Here is a 22,024-nt window from a genome sequence, read left to right as displayed (position 1 = left end):
ATGACTCTAAATCACGGAATTGGAATATGGCCTACTTATTGTTCTCCCATCATAGCTGATGACACACCATGGCATGGGTACCATGAGATCCATGGATAGCTTTGCATTTGCAAGGGCCTCTCGATAAGCAGTTGTTTATATATGTCCCCCTCTTTTTGTCCACCTAAGTTTTGTCCTTTGAAATATTAATCACGAACTGGAAATCATGTCAAGTAACACTTCCAGTATTGATATATCTATTAATGACTTCGGTCCAGCCAAGTCCGTGGGATTTGACTTTACTCCACTATTCGAAGATGTAATCCTGTCACTTGTACCATCAGTCATCTTACTTCTCTTACTGCCAATTCGAATATGGATGCTTCGTGGTCAGCCTCGAAAAGTTAATTCTAGCCTTTTGCATAGCAATAAATTGGTAGGATTATTCAAGCGAGATAAAATGGAGGCTAATGTTACCATAGCTGTTCTTAGGAGTCTTCACAATCATGCAAACTGCTTATTTAGTTATGAATGCCACAACGTCAACATTGAAGACACGTACAACAATACCTGCTGCAGCTCTTCTACTTGTAAATGCCCTCGGCTTATTTGCTTTATCACATATTGAGCATATCCACTCTGTCAGGCCATCTGCTCTCATCAATGTATGGCTTTTGCTTACGTTGCCTTTCGATATGGCGAGGGCAAGGTCACTTTGGTTAGTTCATGCAAACAATCCAACTGCTGCAGTATTTACCAGTGCTCTTGGCGTCAAGATTATGGTCATCATCGTCGAAGCGGTGGAAAAGCGTCACATCCTACTTGACAGATATCGAAACACATCACCTGAGACTACTAGTGGTATTTATAGCCGCAGCTGCTTTTGGTGGTTGAATACACTCATGACCACCGGTTTCCAACGGGTTATTAAAAACGAAGACTTGTATCCCATTGGTGAGGAGATGAGCTCACATTACTTGTACTCCCGAGCAAGGAGCACATGGGATGCAAGCAATCAAACCGGATCTTATTCTTTGCTTTGGTCAACCTTGAAAGCCACACGTGGAGCATTTGCTCTCGGGATTGTACCTCGACTTTGCACAATTGGTTTCAAATATGCACAACCTTTCTTACTAGAAAGAACCGTTGGTTTCGCAAACGACGAAAATCAACCTGATAGTATAGGATGGAGTTTGACTGGAGCATTTGGCCTTGTCTTCCTAGGCTTGGCTGTTTTCAATGGTGCCTATTACCACATAGCATATCGTTTCAACACGGCTGTACGCGGTTCATTGATAAGCTTAATATATGCAAAAACAGTTGATTTGAGTATTACTGCTCTTGATGAATCGGTTGCCGTCACTTTGATGGCAAGTGACACAAGTAAGAGATCCTTTCCCAATATTATAGACGTGGCTTATTTAATTTTACAGGCGCAATTTGTGAAGGCTTCACAAATATACACGAGCTTTGGGCTGTTCCTATAGAACTAGGCATCGCAATGTATTTGCTTTATCGACAAGTCGGCTTGACATTCTTGGCTCCTTTCTCCATTGCTTTGTTGTGCACAGCAGGCATTCTTCTTATGGCAAATTGGATGGGCAACGCACAAAAGATTTGGATCAGAGGTATCCAAACGCGGATCGACATAACTACTTCTATGTTGGGGTCTATGAAGGTTAGCTCTCTTACTGATCTTCGTGCATAAATTACTAAATACCTACACAGGCTGCAAAAATGTTAGGATTTACCGACTCTCTCACCACCATGGTTCAATCTCTTCGCGTGAAAGAAGTATACCTTTCTCAATTATTCAGAAGGCTTCTCTGTGGTCGTGTTTTCCTAGGTATAGTGTTTTGTATCAGTCACCTGAAGCCTCCATCTAACTTACGGTCTAGCAAATAGCACTGGCATCGTAGCGCCGCTAGTTACGTTCACGGTGTTTGTGATTTCAGCCAATGTTACCGGTCGTACATTGAGTACCTCGACAGCGTACACATCGCTATCTCTCATTGCCCTCTTGGCAGACCCAATGAATACACTGGTGAGGACAATACCTCAAATCAACTCTGCTGTTGCTTGTCTTGAAAGAATCCAAAGTTTCATGTTATCGGATGCACGAAAAGACCACCGTTTGCCAATGGTAGGATCTCAATTATCAAATATCCCTAGCTATCTGAGCCAAGGAATCGAACTGAAAGACATGTCACCTGTACTAAATCCTTCAGCAATGATCATTGCCCAGAATGCTAGCTTTGCTTGGAGTCAGGACGCTCTTCCTGTGATAAAAGACTTCAGCTGTACTCTACCATGCTCTCAGTCACTTTTCATCATTGGTCCGGTAGGCTGCGGAAAGAGTACTCTACTCAAAGGACTACTTGGTGAAACTCCTTCTTCCAAGGGCTTCATCTATGCCAAGACCGCTAGAACGGCGTACGTTGAACAAAGTCCATGGATTCAGAATGGGACCATTCAAGACAATATTTTAGGTCCATCAAACTTTGACTCACCTTGGTATAATCAGGTTGTTCGGGCTTGCGCTTTGGAAGATGACATCGCGGTCTTGCCTAATGGAAATGGTAAGTTTTCCATTGTCAATATCATTCTATCTCTTTTCAATGTCTTGCTTGTGCTTCTCACAGAGTAGTGCGGTCTCATACTTCTTTTCTACTGTTCTCTCGAGACTTGAAAATTCGAGCGCACTGACGAAATCATAGCTACTCGTGTAGGAAGCGGAGGTATCTCACTGAGCGGCGGTCAAAAGCAAAGAATCGCACTTGCAAGAGCCGTGCACGCCAAAAATGAGTTTATCATTCTTGACGACGTATTTTCTGGGCTTGATCCAGAAACAGAAGAGCAAGTTTTCAAAAGACTTTTTGGGAAACAAGGACTTTTCCGAGAAATGGGAACCACTATTATTCTTGTCACTCATGCCGTTCACAGATTAGCATATTCAGATTACATCATCGCATTGGATCAATCCAGCCAGATCGTCGAGCAGGGTACCTTTGAGTATTTAAAAACTAGTGGTGGCTATGTGGAGAATTTAGATACTCGGCATAGATCAGAGGAACTTGACTCTGGAGAAGTTGATACAAAGGCGACAACCCAGAAACAAAGTCCATTCGCAACTCTCGAGAATGATGATCTCATGAATGAAGTAGCAGATTTGAATCGACAAACTGGTGATGCTTCAGTATACCAATATTATTTTGCCTCCATTGGATGGGTGCCGAGCGGGATATTTTTCCTTCTTGTCTTGATATTTGGAGCAGCATCGAAATTACCGGAAATTGCTTTGACTTACTGGACTCGAGCTATCGCTGTTGAAGGTAATAAGGCAAACCCATACTGGCTTGGAATATATGGAATGCTATCTGCTATTTCCTTGATTGGTTTCGTGGCAGGAATTTCCCATTTGATGTTATATATGATGCCGAAAAGTGCAAAAGTCCTTCATCAGAGATTGTTGGATTCTGTGATGGGAGCACCTCTTTCTTTCTTCACCGCCACGGATACTGGGACGACTACAAATAGGTATGTACTTGGGTTGTATTATCGCAATCTTGCTAACTTCAGACTCAGATTCAGTCAAGACATGACTATAATTGATGGAGACCTTCCCTATGCATTGGTTGATCTCTCATTGTCCACTGTGCAAGCATTAATGGGAGCTATTTTAATGTCTCTATCCGCGGGGTATTTTGCGGCAACTATTCCGGTCATCGGTCTAATAGTTTGGGGCACGTCGTCACACTTCTTCTTACATTAATAATTGCTGACCAAAAATAGTGCTGCAAAAATTCTATCTCAGGACATCTCGGCAAATGCGTCTCTTAGACCTCGAAGCAAAATCCCCTCTGTACTCCCACTTTATCGAAACCCTTAGTGGTCTAACTACCATCCGAGCGTTCGGTTGGACCGAAAAGTTTCGCGAGCAAAATCTTGCATTTTTAGACACATCTCAGAAGCCCTATTACCTCCTATTCTGTATTCAACGGTGGCTGGGTCTTGTCCTTGATCTTCTCGTTACAGCCCTTGCAGTTATTCTCATGGTGCTCATTGTTAAACTCCGCACCGACATTAGTCCGGGCTATGTTGGTCTGGCTCTGTTGAACGTAATGACTTTCAACCAATCACTTACTCTAATCATCAAGGAATGGGCCCTTATGGAGACAGCCGTTGGGGCAGTCTCTCGTCTCAAAACTTTCGCAGCAACAACTGTAAGCGAGAACTTACCACCCGAAGTCGAATCTGTGCCAGAAAATTGGCCAGCATTCGGAGCCATCGAATTCAAGAATGTAAAAGCGTCCTACACCTCAACCAACATCCCGGTCATTAATGATCTCAACCTCTCTATAAAACCTGGAGAGAGAATCGGAATTTGTGGTAGAAGTGGAAGTGGCAAAAGTTCTCTCATCGCAGCGCTCTTTCGCATGTTGGAACTTCATCCCGGAAGTTCAATCCTTATTGATGGTATAGACATCAGCACAATCCCTCGACAAATAGTACGCGCACGCTTGAATGCTGTTCCTCAGGATCCATTTTTCCTACGCAGCACTATCCGCACAAATACCGATCCGTATGGTGTTCACACTGACCTTCAAATCATCTCCGCGCTAGAGAAAGTACATCTCTGGTCTCTCATCTCCTCTAAAGGAGGGTTAGACGCGCAACTCGATACGGAGTTCTTCTCACACGGTCAGCGGCAGTTATTTTGTCTAGCGCGAGCCATTTTAAGAGGTGGAAGAATTATCGTGTTGGACGAAGCGACGAGCAGTGTGGATAGCGAAACGGATAAATTGATGCAGAGGGTTATTAGGGAGGTTTTTGAAGGGTGTACGATTGTGGCTGTTGCGCATCGATTGGATACGATTGCGGACTTTGACCGTATTGTCTTGCTGGGGAAGGGAGAGGTGGTAGAGAGTGGACGATTTGGGAAGTTAATGGAGATGGAGGGCGCGTTTAGGGAATTGTATGATTCGTGATTTGGAAGAGGGAGGGATTTCATGACTTTAGTCGGCCGGGTCTATGGCCGCTAGAGACACGAATTGATTAGAGAGGCAAAAAGGTAAGGATTCCCGACGTGGGATTTCAAACAGTTGGATACGTCACCTTCACCCGACGAAACGTCCATACTCGGAAATCGTTATCAGTTGTTTCGGGAGGCTTCGGGTGAGGCGTAATTTAGAAAGTAATCATACTTTGTACATTGAGTTCTTTATGACTTGCATACCTACGGCAGGAACAGCTCTTTGTAAAATGTGATGGGCTCTGTATGAAGATTACGGTTGAGGCGTTATGCAGAGGAAATCATCCGTCGGATTCGTCACCGAATTGTTAATATCATGATCATCGTCGGTGTCTTATTAGTGAAGTTGTATGAAAATGTACGAAGTACACATGTGAAATGTGAGAATACCGATAGACTGGTAATTTATGAGATGGTATTAGGAATGCGCATTCGTCAAGTCATCCAATGATTTTATGTAGTGTTATTAAAGGGTGGAAATTAAAGAGAGATTAGGACACTGATAAATAAATTTGAGCGCCAATCAGAAGCGAGAAATGAAGGGGTTTGATTTTCGAAGCTTTGATAGAGATTATGAAAGCATATCCTCAATTCTGGAAAGCATTAATTAAATCGAATTGGTTTCAATAAAATTGTATAGCCTTATTGTTTGATTCTCATGGGAAAAACTTCGAAGAAATCTCAAACTATAAAATAAGGTACAGATTGCGCGTGGTGTCAAATCTCGACGTCGTTCCATATCCATGTCAATGCGATTGTTCATTGTTAGGGATTGTTAGGCGATGAGGTTTAATATTTACAAAATTGTTCCTTTAAATATCTGTGCGGGTTGGTATCTGCTGTATCGATAAAGTTTGATAGATTAGATAGGCATAATAATGTAGGACGGTCTCGCCGAATTCTACGTGGGGAGCATTGTTGATCCAGTCTGTTATCAGCGTTTGCCCGTTAAGTGGCTCGAGAGTGGATACGAGGTTTGAGTTGGGGAAGAGACGAAGAAGCTCCACTGATAGATAATGGCGGGTCCGTTCAGAGGAGAGAGGGTGGCTGCTTTTGAAGATGCCCAAGAGACCAAGAGCTTATCAAAAATTAGTATTTCTGGGTCCGAGATACTAGTTCTCAAGTGGTAGCTGGAACGTGAAAAGTGGAGTTCCTGGGGAAAATAATTGGTAGTCGGTCTTCCAAAAAGTCTGGATTGAAGGCCGCGATGGATCTTGGCCCGTTGGATTTTGCTTGGAGAGGAGGATTCTTGGAATGAAGTACGAACTATTGATCACGAGATTAGCTCGAATGCTTTGCGTCAAAGTGTAACCAACGGAAAATGCTCAGTCTTGTCTGCTGATATCACGGTACCTTGTTTAGACGGTATGATACACATATGACGCTTGATGTGAGCCTTTCTATCTGCACCGAAGCTTTTCGAACAATAAAATACTTCATTCTTTCCGGCAAAATCGGATGTAACGTCTCTCGAAGAGGCTTCCTAGAACGCCTTGGAGAACGCCTCTTAAAGCCATCAGCCGCCTGTGAACCACTGATGAACAACTCCAAGGCTGGTGATCCCTTTCACCCTTGATTGTTAACCCTTGAGTCCTCTTACACACGGAAAATAATGTACTTTGGGTTCATCACATGATATATCTATCTCATGTCAACCAATCGGTCCAACTTATTTTAAATCCAGCCATTCTTATCTCTAGCACTAATATCCGAATTTCACGCGGCTTCTTCTCCATACCCACAATAATCCCAACCAAGCCCTTACCGTCGTGCATTAATTAAATCCTTTCGCAGTCTGCAAGGTTTGATCCTAGAAATTCGTTCAAGTTTGATTCGACGTGGCAAAATGTGGAGGTAGATCTTAGTCGTGTTTAGAGATGACATCGTGTCATAAAAATTCCATAACCTGTCAAGAAGCAAGAGAATGAGCGAGCTTAGAGAAGCAATGGAAATAAAATAAAAGGCTAAAAACACCATCCTTGAATAATTCAAGGACTTGAGAGATAGCTAATTTCTTAGTATTGGTTGCTAAGAAACTTGGGTGGGCTAATTTTTTGACTGGGTCCGACAAAATAGGTATGTCTGCCAGTCTGGAGATCGGCTAGAGGGGGGGATAGGTCTTAGTGTGGTTATTGCGGATTCATGGGAAAACTACGAGTGGATGTGCATCTTATGTGGAAATCTTCCTGGTAAATATACTTTCTCTTCTGGGTATAACCTATGCTGATCAACTAGATTGGGGTTCCCTCGAGAAAAGGTGATATAGAAGCTACATTTCCCTCTGTACTGCTTTTTCTCTCCCCTCCCTTTCTTTACCAACCATAATATAAAGTACCCTGAGAAGGTTATTTGAGTCGGGCACTCAAGTTGTTGAGCAGTCTTCTTTTCTTCCTTTTCGCAATTACTATCATAATTAATTATTGATACCTTCGGATATCAACAGCAAATAGCACTTGACACAATTACCTCTCGTCTTTCGATACAATGGAGGAACCAAAATATAATTCCGAAAAGGGTCATCCCCCTCTCACTACCAGTGATACTGGCAGTCGAGAGGCATACATGGCAGATACAAAGGCACCTTGGTCAACAAGATTCGTCGAAAGTTTCAAGAGAGATCCTAATGCTGCAGTAACGAAACCAAGTCAAAGAGGTCTCGATGGACTCGAATCACACGTCTCAGGATTCGATCACAGAGCTGCTGCTGAAGCTACGGCCAATTCTGGTTTGGCTAGAGAATTGAAACCTCGTCATTTGCAGATGATTGCGATTGGTGGTTCCATTGGTATGTTAAGGAACCTTTTTGTGATATCGATTCAAAACAATAAATGCAAATGCTAATGGTGCTACCAATAGGTACTGGTCTCTTTGTCACATCTGGAGCTGCTTTGTCAAGCGGTGGTCCAGCTTCCCTCATCATCGCATATGGTATCATCGGCATAATGTTGTTCTGCACTGTCCATGCATTGGGAGAAATGGCTGTCGTTTTCCCTGTCTCTGGTTCATTCTCTGCTTACTCTACACGATTCCTCGACCCTGCTTGGGGATTCGCAATGGGATGGAATTATGCTATTCAATGGCTTGTCGTCTTACCTCTGGAAATTGTCGCTGCTTCGATTACTTTAGATTATTGGCCTGGTGCATCTAAAACTAATGCGGCTGCTTGGGTTACGATTTTCTTCGTGGTTATCGTTGCGATCAACTTCTTTGGTGTCAAAGGTTATGGAGAGGCCGAGTTCGTCTTCTCAATTATCAAGGTCGCTGCAGTCATTGGATTTATTATTCTTGGTATTGTTCTCAACACTGGAGGACAAGTTGGAGGCGGAGAATACATCGGAGCTCGTTATTGGTACCCCAATACCGTCCCATCCACGTATGCTGGTTATGACAATCCGGCAAACCAGAACGCTGATGGAAGCCCTTTGCCGATTGTATCCGGTGCCTTTCACAATGGTTTCAAGGGTCTTTGCTCTGTGTTTGTCACAGCTGCATTTTCTTTCGCTGGTACTGAGCTTGTCGGTTTGGCAGCAGCTGAAACGGCCAACCCACGTAAAACCCTTCCAACTGCTATTAAGCAAGTTTTCTGGCGTATTTGTCTCTTCTACATGGTTGCCTTGACCTTAGTCAGTGTTCTTGTACCATACGGAGACAGACGACTCTTGGGATCCAGCTCCACTGATGCTAAGGCCTCCCCATTCGTTATCGCTATCAACAATGCTAGAATTGGCGTTCTTCCTTCGATCATGAACGTTGTCATTCTCATCTCTGTTCTTTCAGTCGGAAACTCCTCAATCTACGGTTCCTCGCGTACTCTTGCAGCTCTTGCAGAACAAGGTCAAGCCCCAAAGTTCCTTGCCTATATTGATCGCAAAGGACGTCCTCTCTTTTCGATCATTTTCGCTTCAGTTATCGGTCTTCTCTGCTATGTCGTAGCTGGTGGGCCATCCACCGCTAACACAGCTCTTAATTGGCTCTACTCTCTTTCCGGTCTTTCCTCCCTCTTCACATGGGGATCCATTTGTCTCGCACACATCCGATTCCGCGCTGCATGGAAAGCACAAGGCCACACCCTTGATGAATTAGCCTTCACATCCCAAGTCGGAATTATTGGATCATGGATCGGATTCACTCTTAATTGCCTAGTACTCATTGCACAATTCTGGACAGCTATTTGGCCAATTGGATATGCAACGATGTCTCCAACCGAGATCGCGAAAAGTTTCTTTCTCGCGTATTTGGCGGCTCCAGTTGTCTTGGCCTTTTACATTCCTTACAAGCTCTATTATAAAACTCCATTTATGAAGTCAATGGACATGGATTTGGACACAGGAAAGAGAGATCTTGATACTCCTGCATTGATCGAACAAGATCGTCTTGAGAAGGCTTCGTGGCCTGCGTGGAAGAGAGCTTACAAGACCTTGTGTTAAATACTACAAGGTCAAGGGATAGGGAACAAAGGCGTTTGGGATTGGGTAATTATATGATTATGTATCATGCTTTATTACCACGTTAATGATTGTCTTATTTTTGGTGTCTTGATGCTTGATAGACATATGAGGATGGGAAAAACTGGTTGGGGTTGGGGGGCAAACATCTGTTAGATCAAATGTTGGTTGCTGGAACGGAGCGGAAAAGTATAGAGAGAAATTATATGATGCATCATTACCTATTCAGGTCTTTTTGTCTTCTTCTTGAAGTGATATGATTTACTGTATAGCCTGTTTTGAAACCATGTAGTTGTAACTAGAAATTGAGTACTCGTATATCGCTTACAAACAGAGGATTTAATAGTTTGAATTATAATCCGAAAATCAAACGGGTTTCGACATCTGAATTAATTTCGGATTAGTAATCCAGCCTATCTATCTCATGAGTCGATTTGAATCAGAGGGAACAGTCTTTGAGCATCGGACTACAGTTTGGGTGGTTGGAAATTGTATTCATTTATTGTTCATATATCATTGAGCAACAGGGTTATCGTGCTGAGATGCCAATACAACAATCAATGTTATCTCAACATGTCTGTTAGTATCTATCTCTTCCAAACATTAGAATGAGCTGCTAGTAATCATCGATTTTACTACTTGATAATTTTTCGTTGGAAGTAAATGCGCTTCCTTGTGACTTCGTGTTTTGTCCAACACATTGGACTACACTCTCCTCAGCTTGAACCATATACCAAGTAGCTGATTGTTAGAAAGGCTGTTTGATGGAAATTTTACTTATCTTGTCACAAATGTTGGGGCATCTGACTTCCTAGTGGTATCAAGCAACATTTGTTAGAAATGCAACAATTTCGCCGAGTCAGCTTACAGGTATGTATAGAAGGATAGTAGTACGCCAGGTGATAAGTATCTAGTTTGAGATATACATGATTTAAAGTGCAGAATTTTGTTTGGATTGTTTTCCCCGATATTTGAGTGTGACATGATGTGATGTGATGTAGAGGATGAGGATAGTATGGTTTAGTCGGGATGATTTGATCATGTTTGGGGGTATTCTTGGATTTGCCTAGTCTATAGCTAGTAGTCTAATATAGTACAGGATAGTATGGTATGATAGTTTTATTAGCACGGACGATCTGATGTTAAATTGAAGCTTAAAGTTAAAACCTTCTGCAGGGTCTTGGGATTACGTCACAGGCAGTGAAACAGAACAGAACGAAATGGGATGAATGGAATACGTGGGATTGTTTTGATGCGATTTTAAGATCATAATAGGACTCCGGTCTGCTGAATATGCGTTTTAGGAAAGAGAACCTCAGGAAAAAGCACGACGGAACGTGGAGATGGACTTCTATCGCCGATCCCCTTGAGAAACTTTGTTCGGATATACAATATTAATACAGAATCATAGGTTATGAGGATGTGGCTAAGCAGTTACTTATTTTTTATGATCCCTTATATAGAATGACGAAGCAAAAAGAGAGAAGCGGTTACAGGATTATAATCGCGAAAGGGTGCAGGGAACGGCTAAATACAATATAGATATGACAAAAGACATCCGACGAAATGATGGGAATTTTGATGCGAGATTCTGATGTCGCTTGTGACGTTTGAGATGGCGTGAGAATGGAATGAATAGTTGTTTCGATAGGCAATGACATCTTGGAATATGAGCGTTGGGGGAAGTATCTTGTTTAGTAGCTGGGTTAGACTGAACAAAATAGCCTGTTTGGAATGAACTCTATATTGCACTAAAAAAACAAGAGAATATAGAGAGTTAAGATATGTTTCGGCTGGAGGTATAGCTTGGAATGGTGTTCATGAGAGAGGTAGAACTTGGAAGGCGAGAGAGGTGAAGCTGAGGAGTTAAGGGCGCTGCTTTATAGTAAGACTTCTTGAGTTTGTCTTTATTTATACCGGATCAACTCGAGTGAGCTGCAATCAAGTTAGACACAAACCGGAAATGGGAACGAGTGGCATTCCTTGGAATGTTCAGTCAGTAGCATCGATCCGTAATTGTAAAGTGATGATTGGGTAGCTGAAATACTCGATTTCAGTATCTTTTCGGAGGAGGACAGAGGAGACGGAATCTGGAAGAGAGAGGAGGGTGGATATAATCTTGGAGGGAATTATTGGGATTGTATTTACGTGAGTCCTCTGAATCTCCTGTTTGATGATTTTCTGTATAACCGAATTGAGAGTTTTTGTCATAATTGTTTCTGCTTTGGGGGTTTCATCACAATTTCCGGATTTTCTGAGCTAGCTTGATTGAAACTTAAAATCATTGCTGGTGATCTAGCATGAGATGTGTAGCTTTTATTCGTTGGACCTGTAGAATTATATATACTTCCAATCATCTCATCTTCTGCACCAACTTCTCTCTTTTCATCACTAACCCAAATCTTCATTGTATGAATAGCGCCATCTGAGCTTCATTCCTTCGACCAGGACTTCATTGTTGATCCCATTAGATGCTATATGCGACGAGACTATCATTCAAGTACTAGTTCTATTTTCTACTTTCGTTTAGGGAATGTCAGTTATATTTAATTTATAACCTTAAGTCTTCTAGAATACCCCGTTCCCTGAGTCCTGAAGCCATTACCAGAAGGAATTTGTATTAGCGTGTAATTCATGGCCAATCAAATCTAGTTTTTACGGAGATCAGTAAAAAGAGTGGAAAATGCATCTAAGTCAAAGATATTGAAACCATACCCAGCAGCTTAAACAAGTCCTCTAGGCAGTCTTCCTACAATCCTATATCAAAAAATAGTGAGGGGTCAACTCCTTTCCAATAATCCACACATGATGAGGGCTTACTGTCAAAACTTACCTTGCATCATTTTACATCACAATCCCCCAGTAATACCATGAGCACACTTTGCCAAGCTATGTTATTAGTGTAAGATACATTTTTGTGGAACGAGTCTCCAATAAAACGTTCCAGATGGCGAGCTCGTTGAGATTTCGAGAACTTCATGACCTGTGAAGTTGGTAGATTGAATTGGTATCAGTCTTCGAAAGGGGGGGGGAATTGGGATGTCTACACTGTTGCAAAATGTTGTTTGTCCAAGGCTTATTAGAGTGGTACTTGGGGGTATATAAGCGCGATGTAGTTGATGGAAATGCTAATCATAGAGTCTGAAATTAATTGGCTGATTGCTTTTATTCACTCGTAATCGAAATCAACTCAAAGCGGTCAGTATCAGGAATGTGGGTCGGATGGAGGACCTTGATAGCAACAAAGTTGAAGCCTGGGGGGGCATAATTTAGGTTCGCAACGAGCGACGCGAGCCTAAATGGTGCTAAAGTATGTATAGTGAACCCGTTCCATTAGGATCAATGGCGAATGGACGCAGATGGTATATATATATAAGCAAGTTGAGGTAAAAAGGTGGTGAAGGTGAGGATCTTGTACACGACTTGATTTCGAAGAGCAATTATCCTCCTAGACAAACAGGAAGGTTTGGGAAGAGGTTCACTTGGTGAAAAGCTAGGATAAGTGAGTCCCTTATATTCAAGGAATGAGCTAGCTCTTACCGTTCCAATATCGTGGGCTAAAGGCTCGATTGTAAGATCCCTTGGTCGGTAAATGATGATGTAATTTCACATTGTTCCTCAGTCAAGTATTGTATTTTTCAGTAAAAGGATTCTGGATACTCAAGCATTCGTGAGAGTTGCTTCAGCGAGGCCAGATGAAAGCTTGGCCAACCCCTTACAAACTTTTAGACCTTGATAGCGGTCGCCATTTTCCGCCTGTTACTTGGAAAATCGACTGGAAACAATCAATTGGATTCCTTGACAGTCCTATGGTTCAGTGTAGAGCAGCTAGTAGTAACCGTAAGCAGGCTTTCATCAAAGCAATTGAGAACTTAGTCAATGATATTATCATAAATTTCTTAGCTCTCCAAATCTCATATACAGAGCTTCACTACCTCAAATAGCGAAGTCTCAAATGTTAATATTGGTTCTATTTCTTTGTCTTCAAACTCATATAGCATCGGATTTTCTGAGGGTTAGCACTCCTATAACCATTGGTATCTGCTTATCTGCTCCATCTATATCAGTAGCGTTCACACTCAGACTTATATTCCGATATTTTGCTTGCGCCAAAAGAAAAGAATACAAACTGAAATATTCTAGAAAGTGGGATCCGATTCACTGTTTAAGTATATTTAGGGAATGAAATTGAGATTTAAAACATTGTTAGTAAAGCAATAATTTGTTAGAAAGACAGCGGCTGATGGCTTTCTCGGATATATTATATCTAGCTTCGAAGGAGGTATTAGCAAACTTGAATTTTCATAAACTAAAAACACAAGGAAGCGATCATCCTTCCGAGTGGAAACAGAACGTCCCGGTTTGAATACGGCATCCACAACCCACGACTCTCTTCTAAAATCATTGTCTACTATACCCAGTTATGAGAAACTTGTGCCTCCCAGCATGAATAAGGCCACCCCCAATTTTCATTTAGATTATCACTGACATTCTCCGTTCTCGCCTGTTCTCTAAGATCATCGCTCACTGCAATGCATAAATCCCATTCCGCCATATTTGCCTGCGCCCTGCCAGGGTGGATACTGCCAGTGTTACAATCTATCGGAACTTCTTCCCAAATCTGGATGTGTGGCTGTAGGTAGATGGTTGTTGGCTCCTTGTCACGCGTTAGACAATCGTACAAACTGGAACAGTCCCAAGCGGGCCATCGCAAGTCTATACCTTTCTCAGCGGCTCGACGCTCTAGATCTTCAACATAAAAGTTCTTATTTAGGTTGGCGCCATTTTCTTCTTGCTGTGCCGCTTAGTACAACAGCAGCGCGTGCGGCTCTGGTGTAAGCTCACTCCACAACCGATGATAATCTGCAACTATATACGCCATGGCAACCTGCAGACTCATATCGGGACGTCGGCGCGCTAACTCACGCAGTGTTGCCTCATGGGGAATCAGTGGCCACCAGATCATGAATAGCATCGACTGGTCCATGTCCAGTGTTTCTGTAGTAGAAGCAACACGGGACAAGTCGTTGACCATGATGAAGCGGGCTAAGATGGCTCTTTTTATGTCCCAGCAATCGCCCTTATTGACGAATCCAGACCCTAACTGACCATGACACCACCGCGCAAAAGATGTATTATGGTAGGTGCCACGGACTATGGCCTCAGTCTCTCCCTTCATCATGACAGGACGTCGGAGACGCGCATATCGATCAATATTACCCTCGTAAGCAGCATGAAGTATTAATGCATCTTTGTTCGTGGTTGGGAGGTGAATTGGAAGAGGACTATACAACAAAGATACGTGCTCAGGGGCCAGAGGATGGCCGTGGGCCTGAGCTGAAGAGGTCTCGCTAACACCATGATCTTCCGTAATATTCAAGTAATGCGATCTCGCCTCCTCCCATTCTTTCCAAACATCAAATGTCACATTCAATGATTATAGAAGTGCTGTATCACCATTCAGGCCTATTACTATCCTTGGCGCCTGTAGATTCAAGGAGCGCGTATAATCGTCCAAGATGGCGTAACGCTTCGGCTGGCAAGCAATGAAGTCAAAAGTTTCTTTCGAACCAGCAACATCTAAATTATGCCATGCTTCTTCCACAATGGAAATATCTGGGAGCAAATCTAGTTCGCGTTACAAGTCGATATAGCCGCCAACAGCACATGCTCGACCAACATGGTACTTCATATCGGGATATCTCTGAGCTAACTCACGATATGTATCAACAGTCGCTAAATGTGGATGCCAGATACAATATGGCTTCTCTTCGACATCAGTCATAAGTAGGATCTTGTTGCTCATGATCAGGCGTGCGTTCCTAGCGCGGGCAAAGATTTGTTGTGCTCTTAGCACAGATTTCCCTCATTGATTCAGACTCGGCGAATGATTCATTGTAGCGCAACCCGTGGATTATGGAACAAGTCAATCTGGGGTCGTTAAATTTCTTCGGGATAAATTCCCCTTGTATCGCGTCAAGATATTTTTGTTGTAAAGACGCAGCCTCATGATTGTGCGAAGGGAGATGAAAGCCCTCTCTATCGTTTGAAAAGCCAGGAGAAGAATAGATTTTTTCGGAACCCATTGTGATATCTACTTGAAATTCCTGGAATTGCGATTGAAAATAGATAGATGAAAGTAGAAGAAGATTTAAGTATTCCCTTCGAGTGCGGTAAACACTCTTTTTTGTATTGCCGACTTAGTCGACTGAATCCTTACTAGTGTACGATATTGAAAGCTTGCTTTAATTAAGGTCGCTCACCCTACTGAACACAATTTCTATTCTAGCATAACACCTTCGTATGTAGTTCTAAGCGAGTGTAAACGAATAGTATGGCGGCCTATTAAAACAACTTCGAATATATTATATATAACATCCTTGTCTCCTACATAATCTTCTTATTTAGTACTTCAAGATTCACATATTTAATATAAACTTTTAATTCAATATATAAAATCCTTAATCTCAAATATTTAAATCTATTATATATATCAACTTAATTCAAATATAAATACTACAATTTCTAAATATAATATCTTCAGCTTTTCAGTATTAAAAGAATAGGTTTGTGTATTATTAATATTCTCCTTATTATTTTCTAAAGTATTTTAGAACTTATATTATAGTTTATTCTATTGAAAACTTATTTAATATTTAAATTAATAAAACTAAAAATATATTAAAGTAAAAACACAAAAAAACTAAGCAAAGATTTTCTTAAAAAAACTCATTAATCTTTATTATATTCGAATCAGAATATTATCCTTTATCTTTTTTTGAAATTGTTGAATTGATATTTATTTAGATTAAGGAGATATTATTGTTGATATTGGGGAGGGGGGTTTAATATATTTATATTAAAATTATTAATATTGATATTATTAATAACAGGTTTATTAACGTAACGTATGGGGAACTCGGACATATGGGGAACTCGGACACTTTTAGCCCATCACCAACTTGAAACCGCAATAACTTTTATTATGCATACCCAATCACCTTCTACATCTGCTCAAATTGAAGAGAAGCTTCAAAAGGCTATAATTTCACTTCAATTGAAAGAATTTAAATCAATTAGAAAGGCTGCAGAGCATTTTGAAGTCCCTAAGTCTACCCTAGCTGATAGGCTGGCTGGGAAGAAAACACGTTCCCAAACCCACGAAATGGCTCAAATTCTTTCAAACGCAGAAGAAAATACTCTTGTACGATGGATTTCACGACTTACCATCACTGGATTCCCTGCTACACCTATGTTGGTGAAGGAAATGGCCGACGAAATTCGTCTTCGACGCGTTCGGGTCGCGTCATCTCGAAATCCTACCTCGACAGAAATTCCACCTATAGGCCACGAATGGATCTATAGATTCCAAAAACGACATCCAGAACTTAAAACATGCTATTCACGTCAATTAGAGTCTAATCGGGCTAAAGAAGCAACTCCGGAGAATATTCAGGCTTGGTTTGACGCGTTTCGCACGCGTCTCATTGAGCGAAAGTATGAATTAGATGATATGTATAATATGGATGAAACCGGATTTGGAGTTGGAAGTACTCAAAGTACGCGCATTATAGTCGATTCTACTCAGAAATCGAATTGGAAAGTTACAGCTGGCAAGCAAGAATGGATAACTGCATTTGAATGTGTCAATGCAGCTGGAAATGCTCTATCACCTATGGTCATTTTCAAGGCTCAGAATACGAATTCTGCATGGATTCCAAAGGACACACCTCAAAGCTGGCAGTTCTCTACTAGTACAAATGGATGGACCTCAAATAGCCATGGATTAGAATGGTGAAAAAGGGTTTTCGAACCAGAATCCAAGAAAGTGTCAGGTGACCGACCTCGACTTTTGATCATGGATGGCCATTCAAGCCATATTACAGGTAGCTTTATTGCTTTCTGTATAGATAATGATATTGATTTACTTATATTACCTCCTCATTGCTCTCACTTGCTTCAGCCACTTGATATTGCGGTGTATGGGCCAATGAAACGATATCATGCTTTAGAGGTCGATCGATATTCTCGAGCTGGTGTAAAGCGAATCCAAAGAGCTGAATGGGTAGAACTCTTTCAAAATATTAGAAAAAAAGCATTGAATTCTTCTAATATTAAAGCTGGCTGGAGAGGAGCTGGTTTAGTACCTTTTGCCCCACGAAAAGTACTCGATTCATTACCATTTAACTCCTCCCAGCAACCTTCTACTCCACAAATGAGAACCCCCAATCAAGACCTAGACTTGTCTATACTCAGGAGTTCTCCTCCAGATGGAACAGAGCTAAGGCAAGCAAATCAGATCTTTAATACAGCTCTAGCAAGCAGTGGTTCTCCTGCATCGCCAACTCGTCGATATGCCAAGAGAATGACTAGGCTTGTAGAATCTCAAAATGCTGAGATAGCCCTACTTCGGAAACAGCTCTCTGATGCTCAGGAGGTAATTGAGACTCGAAAGAAAAGAACTAAAGGCAAAAGAGTCAAATTACAAGGTCAATTTGTCTTTAGTACTAAGGAAGTATTGAAAATGGTACGTGAGGCGGAGGAAAAACCGAAGGAGAAAAAGCCACGAGGACGGCCACGCAAACGCCCAATTGAAGAATCAGAAGAAGAGATTGAAGAAGAAGAGCTAGAGAATAGTTCAAGTGATTCGGAATTGGAATTGGAGGATTGTGTGGCTCGTAGAACAAGATCGCGTGTAGAATAATTGAAAAAGTGTCCGAGTTCCCCATATGTCCGAGTTCCCCATACGTTACGTTATAATAGATTTATAATATAAACAATTTAAAGAATTTAAAAGGATTGCTCGGAAGGTTGTTTGTAGATTTTAATAAAGAAGTTCAAGAGGAGGTAGGTTTTTATTTCTTTTTCCTATTTACTTTATTCAATTAGAACTATATATAGATACATTATATAGTCTTAGTATAGCTAGATAGACCGAATCGATTATGAATTTACTACTACTATTAAAGCATTTAAAGTATATAAAAATATATAAATAAATCTTAGATTATACTACTACATTTAAGAACTATTATTATCGAATAAATTTCTTCTATAATACTTTATTTTAAAAGACTAATTAAAATAGAATACAAATCATTTTTTAGAAATTTTAATTATAAAAATAGAAAATTTTAATTTCTAAAATATATAATTCATAAAATATATAATTGTGTTAATTATATTACAAAATAAGAATAATATATATCAAAAATGTTTAAAATTGTTTCAATAACTTAAATAATAAGTTTTTAAATATCAAATAAAAAGATTATATAGGAGATAAGAATGTTATGTATGATATATTCGAAGTTGTTTTAATGGTCTACCATAGATAGATAACAGGACTCATTTTATTTTTTGATACTATGTAAGCTGAGCGGTTGTCTTCTGTATATAATGAATTGACTGTTGCATCATTTGATCACCCATTAGAGAGACAAAGATCTCTATCGCCTACACGTCCGTACGAAAGCCGTCGAGATCTTCTCACGATTGCACCTTAGTATTTATACATGCATATGTTCGTAAATGTGAGATTCTATAATAAGTATACTAAATCACTTATTAATATTTTACTAATCAAAAGATGTATTAATGATTAATATATATATGATATGATTTTATATCATAAAATTATATTATTATATTATTATATCTCTTATCAAATTGATTTTATAACAGAATAGAATATAATAAAATCATATAGAAGATCATTAATAAAGTAGACTAAATTGATTAACTGTAATTTATTTTTATAATATAAATAACTCTATAAGATTCGATTTAAATCGATCTTATTTATAAGCATCGAAATTAGAATTTCATTATAAACTATATAAACCTAGGATATTCTTTAAAGAAAACCTAGAAAAAGCAAGTAAATTCAACTCAATTAAGCTCTTTCTTATAATTTGACTTCAGTTCAACTCTCATACTATATTCGATTTATTCTTAAAGCTAAAGTGATTAAGTCTTCCACTAATACTAGAATACTAATAATAATAATATTATTATTCTAGAGTTAACCTCCAAGAGTAAAGCTATTGTGAGTTGCGTTCATTTCACTTCACGCCAACTTCAATAATCTGCTTCAAACACCAAGCATCAATTACCAGACACTGCTCAAACTGAATCCACCGAAATAGGATAGGCAAAATGAAATCCCGATAGCTTTTGGTACGTGTAACATCTCTTCTCTCTTAAAAAATCTCCGTGTGCAGACAGGTTCCCTCGGGTAGATTCTCAATGAGAACAGACATTAAAACATCAAGTGGCATCAGGCCACATCCAACCACCCGTCCTATCGAGCTTCATGTACCAAGCATAAGCACTAAAAGGATAATGTCAACTGCTACATATGAGCTCGCAGAGGTCAATCTAGACGCGAAATTCTGCACGGAACGAAGGCTAGCAACGGGAGATTCAACCTCGCCGATTTCCATCGGATCTGGCGGGGCTGTGAATACTAGATGCGTAAAATGCGCATATTTGAGAGGCCGCAATGTTAATTACAACTGTATTCCCGAAGACCCAGGAAGTTGGCCTGATTGAATTCGACTGTTTTTCGTACACGATAACAGCCACATCATATATATCTCCCATCAACGCGTGCCAATTCAGACAATAGTAGAGATCCAGTCAAGAGTATAACATTGCATTAGCTGATGGCGTCGCCGGCATTGTCGAATTCGTGGAGCCTGTTCAGATCGGTGGCTCCATCTAAGATGGACGGAGACATGCGAGTCCAGCTATGGAATTTCCCACGCTGAAAGCATTCAATCTTATATTATACGTAAAGACGATGGCGAGCAGGCAAGTGCCTTTAGAGACTGCCTAGCAGATTGTTTAATTTCCAGTATTGACATAATCGATGATGATGCCTATCATTTGAAACTGTTGGTTAATTTCGTTCACGGCCAAGATCTCCGCAATGTCTGCATTACCAGATTAGCTTGCGAGACAACCTGGCGCGCCAATAGAAAGAGATTGATAATTAGCTAGAGCAAAGCCAGATTACTTGACCCATCACTTCACATGTGCAATCTGAAGAATCCTCCTGGCAACTCCTCAGATCATGGGTTTGTATTATCAATCTTGCCCCACAACGTGGCCAAATCGGCTTCCGAAGTATTCTGGCATTATTATAGCAAGAAGCCGCAACACTCATCAATTGACTGGATTGAATCAACAATTCCATCTCAGTGCTGGAGCCGATGGACGTTAAGCATCCTACTTGAGACCCTTGGCAACTTACAGTACGGGTATAACATTTCTGTCAAAGGCTTTGACGATAAGTTTGGCTACTACGCCCAGTGGGTCAAGGACAGCGTTGGTCCTGCCCTCAGTGACTTTATGGATGTTGGAACTGGTCAATGCAACGCCTTCTTTGACTGCAGATGGATTGCAGGTGGCACGGGGACTGCCACAGTTCCATGCACTCAGATCAGTTCACTAAACAGCGCCTCAGAAAGTTGGAATCTTGAGTATACACTGACTGACTCTAATGGCTTTTACGTAGCGGTCGCAAGCTAGATAGGCATCGAGAAAGACTAGATTGCATTCGGAGATTGGGAAGGGCCGACAGATTGCGTTATCGTGCAAGGGACGTTGCAGATCATTCCACGGGCAGTCGGGCCTGGAGGAAGCAGTGGAGGCAGCTCCTGCATCAAAGTCACGCATCGAAAGACCAATGTTCCGATTACAGCGTCTAATGTTGTCGTCACAAACCCTAAGACAGTCATAGAGGCAGCAAGCTATGCCCAATATTACCGCTTTGATAACTGTAGCTATGGCACTGTATTTCGAGTTTACGCTTGGTGTCAGCGAAGCAAACGATTCGGGCATCATTACAGCCCTTAGTACACCAGTCTTCATGCTCCAAAATGCTGTCGACTCGATGAATAACATTAAAGAAATCGGTGCCGAAGTAGAAGAAGAGGACAAGAAGAATTTGATTCTCGAGATTTTGGGCATAGTACTCATGGTAGTACCCATTATCGGCGAAGGTGGAGGGGCGCTGTTTGGTGGGATTGCCAGTGTAGCTAGAATTGCCACTTTGATTGAAGACATCGGTAATGTGGCTCCCACTGCGTATGATATTGTGGACGACCCGTCATCTGCTCCTTTCGCAATCATGGGCCTTCTTCTCGGGGGCGTAGGAAAATCATACGAAAGTGATGAAGAGGTTCTAGGCGAGGCAGCCGCTGCACAAAGAGGTTTATCAGAAGATAATTTGGCTCAATTTGGGGGCGCTTTTGTAAAGAGCGATTCTGATGTTCAAGGAATCCTTAAAGCTTGTATCAGCGGAAAGTAGTACGGATAGTGAGACGTTGGACGTCAAAGAAAGATCTAGACCACATTTGTACAGTCGTAAGAAAATAGAATATAGATTACATTAAATAAGCCTACAAAAAAAGCACCAGATTCCGCTCGTGACTGAATACCACTCACAAAGAACAACCCTTATTCAACACTACAAAAACATACCAACACAACAAAGTACACTATACAATAACAACCAACCTCAACACCACATCTGATTGAAACCGAGAGTTATGATACTAAG

The 22,024-nt window shown here is 41.0% G+C and overlaps 5 protein-coding genes across 5 annotated transcripts; 4 read left to right on the top strand and 1 right to left on the bottom strand.

Moving 5' to 3' along the window:
* Window positions 1–205: 205 nt before the first annotated feature.
* Window positions 206–4,967, top strand: EAF01_000410 (uncharacterized protein; the record flags this gene model as incomplete). The annotated part of the gene is made up of 8 exons (XM_038908660.1): window positions 206–415; window positions 462–1,362; window positions 1,413–1,657; window positions 1,708–1,825; window positions 1,878–2,558; window positions 2,697–3,516; window positions 3,565–3,707; window positions 3,772–4,967. 8 exons carry the CDS (start codon window positions 206–208, stop codon window positions 4,965–4,967), a joined length of 4,314 nt encoding a protein of 1,437 aa, XP_038775566.1.
* Window positions 4,968–7,495: 2,528 nt separating this feature from the next.
* EAF01_000409 (uncharacterized protein) lies at window positions 7,496–9,438 on the top strand (the record flags this gene model as incomplete). Its single annotated transcript, XM_038908659.1, has 2 exons — window positions 7,496–7,796; window positions 7,868–9,438. 2 exons carry the CDS (start codon window positions 7,496–7,498, stop codon window positions 9,436–9,438), a joined length of 1,872 nt encoding a protein of 623 aa, XP_038775565.1.
* A 4,429-nt stretch (window positions 9,439–13,867) lies between these two features.
* On the bottom strand, window positions 13,868–15,262 carry EAF01_000408 (uncharacterized protein; the record flags this gene model as incomplete). The annotated part of the gene is made up of 4 exons (XM_038908658.1): window positions 13,868–14,247; window positions 14,302–14,862; window positions 14,914–15,084; window positions 15,175–15,262. The coding sequence occupies 4 exons, from the start codon at window positions 15,260–15,262 to the stop codon at window positions 13,868–13,870; spliced, it is 1,200 nt and encodes a 399-aa protein (XP_038775564.1).
* A 5,231-nt stretch (window positions 15,263–20,493) lies between these two features.
* EAF01_000407 (uncharacterized protein) lies at window positions 20,494–20,991 on the top strand (the record flags this gene model as incomplete). Its single annotated transcript, XM_038908657.1, has 1 exon — window positions 20,494–20,991. One exon carries the CDS (start codon window positions 20,494–20,496, stop codon window positions 20,989–20,991), a length of 498 nt encoding a protein of 165 aa, XP_038775563.1.
* Window positions 20,992–21,214: 223 nt separating this feature from the next.
* Window positions 21,215–21,772, top strand: EAF01_000406 (uncharacterized protein; the record flags this gene model as incomplete). Its single annotated transcript, XM_038908656.1, has 1 exon — window positions 21,215–21,772. The coding sequence occupies one exon, from the start codon at window positions 21,215–21,217 to the stop codon at window positions 21,770–21,772; it is 558 nt and encodes a 185-aa protein (XP_038775562.1).
* Window positions 21,773–22,024: the final 252 nt, after the last annotated feature.

Source organism: Botrytis porri, assembly GCF_014898465.1.
Source record: "Botrytis porri strain MUCL 3234 chromosome Unknown BPOR_001, whole genome shotgun sequence".
Classification (NCBI taxonomy): Eukaryota; Fungi; Ascomycota; class Leotiomycetes; order Helotiales; family Sclerotiniaceae; genus Botrytis; species Botrytis porri.
The sequence above is the reverse complement of the archived record's forward strand: the minus strand, read 5'-3'. Positions and strand labels throughout refer to the sequence as shown.